Source organism: Etheostoma cragini, chromosome 2 (genome assembly GCF_013103735.1).
Source record: "Etheostoma cragini isolate CJK2018 chromosome 2, CSU_Ecrag_1.0, whole genome shotgun sequence".
Classification (NCBI taxonomy): Eukaryota; Metazoa; Chordata; class Actinopteri; order Perciformes; family Percidae; genus Etheostoma; species Etheostoma cragini.
Genome location: NC_048408.1, coordinates 25,786,053 through 25,796,535, shown reverse-complemented (window position 1 = coordinate 25,796,535; position 10,483 = coordinate 25,786,053). Strand labels below are relative to the sequence as shown.

General features: G+C 39.2%; 2 protein-coding genes across 3 annotated transcripts in view; both read left to right on the top strand.

The window, feature by feature from the left end:
- The window catches only part of LOC117956588 (bifunctional apoptosis regulator-like), a 12,167-nt gene extending 6,244 nt beyond the window's left edge, over positions 1–5,923 (top strand). The window contains exons 5-9 of one of the 2 annotated variants that reach the window (XM_034891724.1): positions 2,187–2,359; positions 2,744–2,888; positions 4,375–4,554; positions 4,981–5,177; positions 5,552–5,923. In XM_034891724.1, the coding sequence (XP_034747615.1) occupies positions 2,187–2,359; positions 2,744–2,888; positions 4,375–4,554; positions 4,981–5,177; positions 5,552–5,744 (888 nt within the window). In that variant the 3' untranslated portion in view covers positions 5,745–5,923. The remainder of the gene's footprint in view (positions 1–2,186; positions 2,360–2,743; positions 2,889–4,374; positions 4,555–4,980; positions 5,178–5,551) is intronic. The other variant, XM_034891715.1, reaches the window with a different exon arrangement.
- A 2,071-nt stretch (positions 5,924–7,994) lies between these two features.
- txndc11 (thioredoxin domain containing 11) overlaps positions 7,995–10,483 on the top strand; it is an 11,512-nt gene continuing 9,023 nt past the window's right edge. The window contains exons 1-4 of the mRNA XM_034891528.1: positions 7,995–8,074; positions 8,146–8,369; positions 9,564–9,660; positions 10,111–10,230. Coding sequence (XP_034747419.1) covers positions 7,997–8,074; positions 8,146–8,369; positions 9,564–9,660; positions 10,111–10,230 — 519 coding nt within the window. The 5' untranslated portion in view covers positions 7,995–7,996. The remainder of the gene's footprint in view (positions 8,075–8,145; positions 8,370–9,563; positions 9,661–10,110; positions 10,231–10,483) is intronic.

Below are 10,483 nucleotides of genomic sequence, written 5' to 3'. Positions count from 1 at the left end.
CATGAACGCTGACCTTAACTGAGGCAAGTGAGGCCTGCAGTTCTTTGGACGTTGTTGTGGGGTCTTTTGTGACCTCTTTGATTAGTCGTCGCTGCGCTCTTGGGGTAATTTTGGTCGTCCGGCCACTCCTGGGAAGGTTCACCACTGTTCCATGTCTTCGCCATTTGTGGATAATGGCTCTCACTGTGGTTTGCTGGATTCCCAAAGCTTTGGAAATGGCTTTATAACCCTTTCCAGACTGATAGATCTCAATTACTTTCTTTCTCAATTGTTCCTGAATTTCTTTGGGTCTCGGCATGATGTGTAGCTTTTAAGGATCTTCTGGTGGACCTTACTGTGTCAAGCAGCTCCTATTTAAGTGATGCCTTGATTGTGAACAGGTGTGGCAATAATCATGCCTGGGTGTGGCTAGAGAAATTGAACTCAGGTGTGGACAACCACAGTTATAGTATGTTTTAACAAGGGGGGCAATCACTTTTTCACACAGGGCCATGATGGTTTGGATTTTTTTTTCTAACTTTGCTCTTCTTACTTTACCAAATTACACAAAAAGAGGACACAATGCAGTTAACACCAGAAGTTTACTTACACCATATAAATAGACACATATGCTTTTTTCGTCACTGTCTGGCATGAAATCAGACGAGAGAAGGATTTATTAAGGCTATTTTTTTATTTATTTTGTCAAAGTCAGAAATTTACATAAATTTCATCAGCATTTGGTACCATTGCCTTTTAAACTGTAGGACTTGGGTCAAACGTTTTGGATGTCTTTCTACAAGCTTCTCACAATAGTTGTCAGGAATTTGGCCCATTCCTCCTGACAGAACTGGTGTAACTGGGCCAAGTTTGTACGATGAATTGCTTGCACATGCCCTTTCAGCTCTACCCATGCATTTTCAATAGGACTGAGATCAGGGCTTTGTGATGGCCACTGCAAGACATTCACTTTGTTATCCTTAAGCGACTTTGTAACCAGTTTGGCAGTATCCTTTGGGTCATTTTAATTTCCCCACTGTGGAACAATAAACAGTATTAATTAAATTAATTAATTTAAATTGTCCATTTGGAAGACTCAATTGCACCTAAGCTCTAACTTCCCGGCCGATGTCTTGAGATGTTGCTTCAGTGTTTCCACATAATGTTCTTTCCTCATGATGCCATCTATATTGTGAAGTGCACCAGTCCCTCCTGCAGCTAAACAACCCCACAACATGATACTGCCACCCCCGTATTTTACAGTTGGGGTGGTGTTGTCAGGCTTGCAAGCTTTCCCCTTTTTCCTCCAAACGCAACGATGGTTATGGCCGAGCAGTTCAATTTTAGTTTCGTCAGACCACGGGACATGTCTCCCAAAATTAAGGTCTTTGTCCCTGTGTGCTTTTACAATCTGTAATCTGGCTTTTTATGTTTCGTTTGAAGAAATGGCTTCTTGCTGCCAGAGTTGCCTTTTACCCCAAGTTGGTACAGTATTCGTTTCACTGCGGATAATGACACACTCTTACCAGCTTAAGCCAGCATCTTCACAAGGTCTTTTGCTTTTGTTCTTGGGTTGATATGCACATTTTGGACCAAAGCACCCACAACCTATCTCCTTCCTGAGCGGTATGGGGGCTTGACATTCCCATGGTGTTTATACTTGCTTATAATTGTTTGAACAGACGACCGTGTCACCTTCAGGCATCTGGAAATTGCACCCAAGGATGAACCAGACTTATGCAAGTCCAACAATTTCTTCCTGATATGCTGGCGGATTTATTTTGATTTTCCAATGAAGTTACACAAAGAAGCGGTGTGTTTCACGTGTAAAAAAACATCCACAGGTGTGTCTCTAATTAACTCAAATCTTGCCAGAAGCAATGACATCATCATCCTGGCTTTCCACATTTTTTTAAATGCATAGTAATCTTAGTGCATTTAAAAATTTGTCTTAATAAATCCTTCTCATTATCCTAGCATTTAGCAAATATAAACAATTTTGGAAATCCTAACGGACATAAACCAGAAAAAGTGATTGTCTGATTTCATGTGAGACAGTGAGGAAAAAAGCATGGGGGATTTATGCAAGACACAGTAACTGGGTAAACTGTAAGCTAAACCAGAGCTGTGGGACTAGTTGGCATCCTGGTGTATGCAGGGTACAAACAAGTGGCCATTGTACCTTGTTATTATCTGTGTGTTTCCAGGTGATGGTGCTGGTGTATCACTGGAGCAGTGGTGTGGTGGAACAGCATGACCTGCTGATAAGTAAGCCCGTGTCTTACTGGACGCCGGAGGAAGTTGTGTCCTGGCTGGAAAACTTGGGGCCCTGGGCCCAGCTTTACAGAGAACCCTTCCAGCAGGAGAGGGTCAATGGGAGGTGAATGGATAAATTAAAATTCATTTCAGCACAAATTTCATTTGCTTTCCTCGTCCTGATTGAAACGTGGACACAATAAACTCAAAAAAAACTGCAAAATAGAACTGAGTTAGGCCACACTGTATGTTTAACGACATATTGTCATCTTTGAATCCTTCTCAAAGTAATCCTTTTTTATTTTACTATTTGTGTTTTTTTGGTAAATTAAAGTAAAGTTTTATTTTGTGGTTTTAATTTAAATAATTTTTTTCTTTTGTAACATTGATTGTTTGAGATAAATAATAAAATGAAATGAACTGTAGTGCATTGTACTGAGCAGAACACAGCAACTCATGTAGTGGATCAGTGTGTTCATGCCTTGTGGTGTTGATTTGTTTGCTTTAGGCTACTTTTGATGCTGGGGGAGGAAGAGTTGTTAAAACCGCCTTACAGCATCGACAACCAGGCTCACCGACGGGCTGTTTTGGCAGAACTGGACAGAGTTAAAGCCCTTGGTGTCAAACCTCCGCAGAACCTTTGGGAATACAAGGTAAAGAGTATTTTCTGCTCCAGATTATATATCACGAGCAAACCAGCATTTCAGCGTACTGTATTTAGCGTCTTTGGTTTACAAATATTTGTCCTGTTGTAGTTCACTTCCCATGCTGGTAAATGAAAGTGCCTTTGAACTAGTTTGTGTAAATTATCTTGTTTTAGTTCCACCTCCAGTACAGTAGCATGCACTAATGTCTTAACATGTATTTACGGATGTGACATGGGCTTAAGTCAGGGTGCGACATAAGGAGTGGCTCGATGGCCCGGGGCCAGTAAAAAAGTATGTTGGGCTAGTTGATTGGCCAGTCTCTGTACCGCACGGTTGTATTCTTTTGCAACAGCATTGTCTTATTTCAAATGAGACATGCAGGATGAATTCTAGCCTGCTTGTGAGTCCATTAATCAATAAAGCTGCTGTTTTCAACACAAATTTTTGCTCAAAGCTCTTTGACAGCAACATTTGGAGCCTTCTTTCAGCTGCATACTACAACGTTTCAGTAGTCAAAGACTTTAACCATCACTCCTCAGTGAACTGTCCCCTAATATAAGCTAAGTTTCTAGTTAAGTTGAGAAACCTATTTGGTTATCATCATGGATTTTCCATGTTTTTTTTAGGAGTTTGAGTATTACGATATAGTATTAAATAGCAATAATTTAGTAAGAAAGTGAGATATCAAACAAAAATATAAAAGGCAAATAATAGAACAGTTAGAACAGTCTAGGAAGTTCAGAAAATGACATCCATTTACTGTAATGCAGCCTTTGAAACTAGGAAAAGACAACATTTATGCCAAATTACGATATCCAAAATCTAAGACGATATCTGGTCTCATATCATTATATCAATATGTCATTAAAATATTGTCCAGAAAGTTCGGCTCCCTTTCAGGGCCAGTAAAAATGTAGAGAGGGCCAGCAAAACTCTGATCTACTGGCCACAGGGGCCAGTAGGGATTTTCTTTTTTTATGTTCAGTCCTGTTTTAGTGTCATATCACAATCCGTTCATTTAACCCTCCCGGGTCAAAAAACGGACAGATATTTGACCTTACTTTTAGTTTTTACTAACACTACCTTACTACCACTAGTGTTACAGTACTTTTTGGGTTTCATGGTCAATAACCCTCATTTATATAGATCTATACCTAATAGTTGAGTTAAAAAAGCAGAAATCATTTTAACTAATAGTTACGATCAGACAAACATACAGATGAGTTGAAAGTGATCAATTGTATTTGCAAAGATTGTTGTAAGGAATCTAATCCAAATTTTGTGGTAATTTAGTTAAACAGAAACCCATATTTCAGATATAGACATTTTTTAAAGGGGTCAAATTTGACCCGAGGACAACAGGAGGGTTAAAAGATTGCTCTATAATTTTGATTTAAGGCACAGAATCTCCAAACAGTGTGTTTGTCATATTAGCTACACAAACAACTGTCTTCTTACTCTGTATACTTGTGTTTCTCTCACTTTTTGCCAGGCTACTAATGCAGGGAAATCACTGTTCTTGCTGTACGCACTGAAGCGCTCCCCTCGTCTCACAATCTTCTATTTGTATTTATTCGACTACTCTGAAACCTTCCTGCCCTTCCTGCACACCTGCTGTCCTGCAATCACACAAATTGGACACTCAATGGAGAGCAGCTTCCTCAACACACAGGTAACATAAACTGAGTGTATGTTTCTTTTTTTAAGATGATCATTTGGGGCGTTTCCTCTTTGTTAGGTAGAGACAGTGGATAGTCACGAAAGTGGGATGGGGGGCGGGGCAAATACGCAGCAAAGGGCCGCAGGTCGGATTCAAACCTGGGCCGCTGCAAAGGACTCTGCCTTCATGGGGTGCACGTTCTACTGGGTGAGCTAGAGGCTGTCCCGGGGTGCATCTTTCTCTTGGTTTAGATTAAAGTATTGGGATTTTATTATGTGAGCAAACGTCTTCCCCCATGATCAAACACAGTAAAATAAAATAATAAAAATAAAAAAGGCATCATGCTAACAGTGATATTACCCTTACATCTGTTTTTCATTCATACCGGTTTTATTGTTTAAACCCACTTCTTTTTTTTTTCTCTATGTTTTTTGTTAGTTGGAGCCCAGTTGGCGACAGTGGGCAGAGTTTCTTGTTAAGTACCTCCTGCTTCCATACCAGCTGATAGCAGAGTTTGCTTGGGACTGGCTGGCCATCCACTACTGGACATCACGCTTCATTATTGTTAACGCCATGCTGCTGTCTGTGCTGGAGTGCTGTGCCCTGTGGAGACTCTGGACAAGAGTCAGAATCAGGTATACACGGATGGAAAGGCTGGGTGATCTTTCTTTTTTAAGAAACATTTCAAACTCATTTTAACATAACTCGAGGATACTTAAGATGCAAAGGCAAGGAAGCAAACAAGTGTCCTCTCAGAGTCATTTTTAAGCTTGTTATTTTTTTTTTTTAAAGTATAGTGATGTAGCGTTTGTTCAAGCTTCCTTGCTACTTAGTGGAAAAAGTGCTATATAAATAGTCTATGTTTCACTACTAGAAATGTTTCATGTATTTGAAAGTTCTGAAACTACAGTACGTTAATGGGAAATATAATTGTTAAGTTAAGCTACATGTTAAGTCAGAGTGGTGGAGAAGGCTACATACACTAATTTGTGTACTCCATGTTCCTTAGGTCTCTGCCGCGCAAGATGTGGGACCACATGTGGAAGATGTTATCTCAGGGGTTTGCCTTCGCCCTCCTGTGGCCTTTTGTCCCTCAGTTTGTGTGCAACTGCCTCTTCTACTGGGCTCTCTACTTCAGTCCCATCATTAACATAGACCTGGTGGTGCAGCACTTAATGCACCCAGAAACACAGGCACCGTAATAAACTGCATGCAGTCATTGCCCAATTAATGCCATACAGCAGAGATCTTTAACAGGGGGGCCGGGGCCCCTAGGGGGTCCTCAGAGTTACTGCAGACGGGCCACAACATTTTTGTTAAAATTTGTGAAAGTCTTTTCAAAAATGAAAATGTCTTAACATGAATCGAACATATTATTAGCAAATATAAATCAACCTATTTGTAAAAAAAAAAAAAAAATAGAAAAAAACAACAACAAAAAACCCATTGCTGATTTTCTACTGGCCAATAGGCAAGGTAGTCACTGAGGTAGCCATTCACAGATACAGTGAATCCAAAGTCCTAATCATGTTTTAACCATAAAACATGATTTATACATTCATTCCAACTAATAGTTTAATATCTTAGTATTCTCTGCACTAAAAAGGTATGTAATAAGGTTTTAGGCGGCCCTACACATGGTTAAAAGTGTATACAATAAATGTAGTAGGGGGTTCTTGCTCCGTCTCTCTCTCAATTGAGGGGTCCTTGGCTTAAAAAATGTTGAAGATCCTTGCCGTACTGTTCACAGCAAACATATATAGCCAGAAATCCAGTTGCTGAATAGCAGTGTTTATTTTCTGCAGTATACCCCATTGAGATTGGCTTCATTGCTGTTGGAAAGGATGTTTTCTCGCTTCCAGTCTCGCCTCTCTGCTGGATGGTTGCCATGTGGAACAAGAGAGACATTGAGCTATTGTAGGAGAAACAAAAAGTAAAATACCTGTAATGTTGATAAGGAAAGATTACTGCAGTGATCTCTCTCTGCGTGCACAGTGCATTCACAAACCACATTGCCTAAATGGTCTAGAGGGCAGTTATGCAAATAAGTCTTGTTCAAACTTTGGTTGTAGTGAAGACAGGCCTCCACAAGGAGCTTTCTGATGGCTTTGTAGCACTAGGATGCCGGTAGTCCAACGAAAGTTGAGCTTTTTTTCCGACAAGTATCGTTAAGTACATTTTTGTTTTTCTTTTATTTGTCTTAACGGGTTGTAATCCACAGCCAATTAAATGAACAACTGCTGATTTAAAAGTATCAGTTTGAATGAAGCAGTGTTATTAGTTTTGTATAAATCCTTATTCTACATTAATTGCAATGCCTACTTTAAATCTTAAGTACAGTTTTGGCTTTGATTGGGATCTTGGTGCTACAGAACTGACTGAAAACTCACAAGGTTTGGCAACACAATTGTGAAATGTGTCAAATGTAAATGTTTGTAGTTCTGCAGCCTGATGGGAACATATGGCTCTACAGTTGATTTAAACAAAAACACAGTTTTTGAAAAAATATTGAACAATGAAGCGCAGTCTAGGAATTCCAGGCATTCATTTCACAATACATTTGGCACTTTGAGATAAAACTTATGTTATTAAAAAAAAGTGAGATGCTGATATGCTAATACCCATTTTTTTTCTTCTAATTTTTATGATTTTAAGGAGAAACTGTTCATAGCAGATTTTATTTGCAGGTACTGCTAACAAATTTTGTTTTGCACATTTTTTTATACAAAGATTTTTTTGCCATAGTAAACATTATCATATGATGAGTGGTTAGAGCTAATCAAAGACTTTTTATTTTTTACATTGTTTATTTGCACTTAAAAGTTCTACACTGTGATTTTGTTCTTTAATGTTATATAATGACAAAGGAAAAATAAAGATTTTTAAATAATGTTATTCTGTTGTGCGGTTTTCTCAGGTTGAGCATTGTGTGTCCTGTAAGCCATGTCAATAGCATCTTTTTAATTATTTATACATAATTTCCAAACCTAAATATGTCTTTGATATATGCTGCATATTGTGTTTTTTAATTTAAAATGGTAGGGTTTTAAATAGTTTTTGGTACAATAATTTCACTGTATAGATTTGTAGTAGATATATAGATGACAATAAAACGTTACAAAAACTGGTCATCTTGAGGGTTTAAATTAAATGAACCTGTATGTAGAGCGCTTCTATCTCAATAAAGTTTGATGGATTGAAAACTTTACAACGACCGCCCTCTAGTGTTCAACAGCCGTCATGGCAGCAAGGGTTGTCGCCATAACAACGTAGGGACAGTCTCAAAAGAGCACGTTAGAGTCATACGCAAAAAATAAGTAAAAACACATCTATTGCGGACAAATTAAACCTTGATTTTTATTTAGACCAATTTAATTCAATTCCACCGTAAGTAACCTGTTTTCTTTTCCCAAACTTGGTTACTATAACAATGTTTATCACGTCGCGCTTTTAAATGGCCGACAGCACTTTATGGTCCTTCCCTTACGTCTTTGTTGCGGAAGTGAAAAGTCTACGTGGGGAAGAAAGGTCGGTCTACTGACGTTTGAATACCTAGCACACCAACAACACTGATGTCCAATCCAGGTTAGCTACGTCCCTACTGTCGAACCAGTCCTCCTCTCCACCCCCTGTTTGGCAAATGGACGCTTAGAGCAGCGGCCGGGGCGTATAAATGGGACAGAGAGCCGACGCCAGGCTGTAATGCTGCGCCGGGTGCGGCAGTCTCTCCGGCAGGTGCTGTTTCTAATGGCACGGAGACCGGGTCTACTCTGCGGGACTCTCGTGCTCGGCGTCCTGCTTGTACTGGCCGTCAAGTTCACGTGCAGGTAACAATCCGCAGCGTAAATATCAACAGCTTCGGTTCAAATGATGTTAGTGTTTCTCTTGTGACCAAGCTAACTCAGTCATGACTGAACATATTGCTTACTTTGCTTAGAGAGAAATGTTGTAGCATTAGTAAATCATGAATGAGCTATTCCTAATTATAATTATTAGCTACTTGTAACTAAGCAGGGTCTTCATTATATTGTGCAGCAGATCTGAAACTGACGTGTACTAGGACAAGAGGATTAACCAATGCTTTCAACTGCTTAAAGAGACAGTGTAGGCTACTACCCAAGTGTTACTCTCATAATCCCTTACATTTCTTAATTATAATAAGGTTGTGGTGTCTGTATTTGTAAATGACTTCAAAGATAACAGTGTAGCAACCATAGCTCTGTAGTAAGCAAACACACATTAATGTTCCAGTGAACCCTGCTGGTAAGACTGATCTCACACACATCCTGCTTCTTATGGTGGAGGAAGTATTGTTATCTTTTAATTCAGTAAAAGTAGCAATACTATTGTAAAAATTCTCCATTACAACTAAAAAACAATTAAAATATTACTTAAGTATGAGTACCAAAATGTTTAGCAAAATCTGTAGAGCTGAAACAATAAGGCATTTTATTCCGAATTGATTGAGAGTGACCAACCATCAACTTATTTTATAAAGTGATCAATCATTTGACTTTCTTAATCAATACCTGCAATAGTTCCGGCTTACTATTTTCTCCTGATGGTAATTACAGTACTATAAATGAATATTTTAGGATTTTAGACAGTTTCCTGGACAAAGCAATAACCAATAATGAAATAATTCTTAGTTAACCAATTGGAGTCTTCACTATGTTATTCATCTGATCTTAAAGGTGTCCAGCCGCATTTCATTACTTTGTGATAACGTCTGTAAGTTCTACCATGGACTAGTATTTGTAAAACGCCTTCCTTGTGAAACAATAATTACAAGTGCTTTTCAATAGCGTAGATAAGCAGATGTGCACAGTATTGCCAATTTTCACAGTATACTGTAAAACCAGTATGTTGCTGCAACCCTACACCTATGACGATTGAAATTTTAAGCATCTGTCACTTGTGACAACCCCAAAGTGTGCAGTAAGTGCCTAGCTTGATACAGGGGACTTCATTTTGGTGTAATTACTATTTATGATGTACAATTTTTTGTTTTTCTTCCAAAGCCGTGCTAAGAATGTGGTGGCAGCAGCTCGGCCTTCGGTGCGGTTTTTCTCTGCCGAGGCCCCAGTAGTGGACCTATACTTGGGTCAGCTGGACCAGGTGAGATGAGACACCTGATGCAAAACATTTTATCATAAGAGTGTGGAAGTTTCTGTATTAAGTACGGCAAAATATGCATGATGAATGGATTTAAGGACTTCTATATCAAAGGAACAATGGGACGAGGCTACAGATTACATACAGCTTTAAATAACATACAATTCAGCCTTGTGTTGATTATATTTCTTGAGCATGAAACTTAATAAATTGTATCCTCAGGTCGCTTTTATCTATGACTGGTGCCGATTGCTCCCCGCCTGACCTTCTTACATGTTTTGGCATTGTCTTAAATTATCCATTTCCTAGAGCTTCTAGAGAAGTAAGATATTAGTTTCTCAAAGCACTTCAACTACAAGTGTTAGGCCCTGAAAGTAATACATTAATGCTTAAAACACCTAAACAGAATAATGGTCTAGCACAGTGGTTATGTCATTAACATTTTCTCTCCAGGTGGAGCGTCTCAGGAGTATGGCAGAGGTATCTCTCATCTTCTTCTATGCACCATGGTGTGCTCACTCGATGGCTGCCCGGCAGGAAGTGCAGCAGGTGGCTAAGAAGCTGGCCAAACAGGTACAGAACATCATAGCATACAACAGGCACTCTGCAGGAATGTTTATATAGTAATTCTGATTCAAACGCTAAGATAACCACTGATGTGGTAGCAGAAAGCTAGGGCTTGGTGTTGGAGTAACTTGCTAGTCAACTTACAGAGACACATTACGTATCTAAAAAAGTAAATATAGCTTCTATCCATCCATCCATCCATCTTCGACCGCTTATCCGGTATCGGGTCGCGGGGGCAGCAGCTCCAGCAGGGGACCCC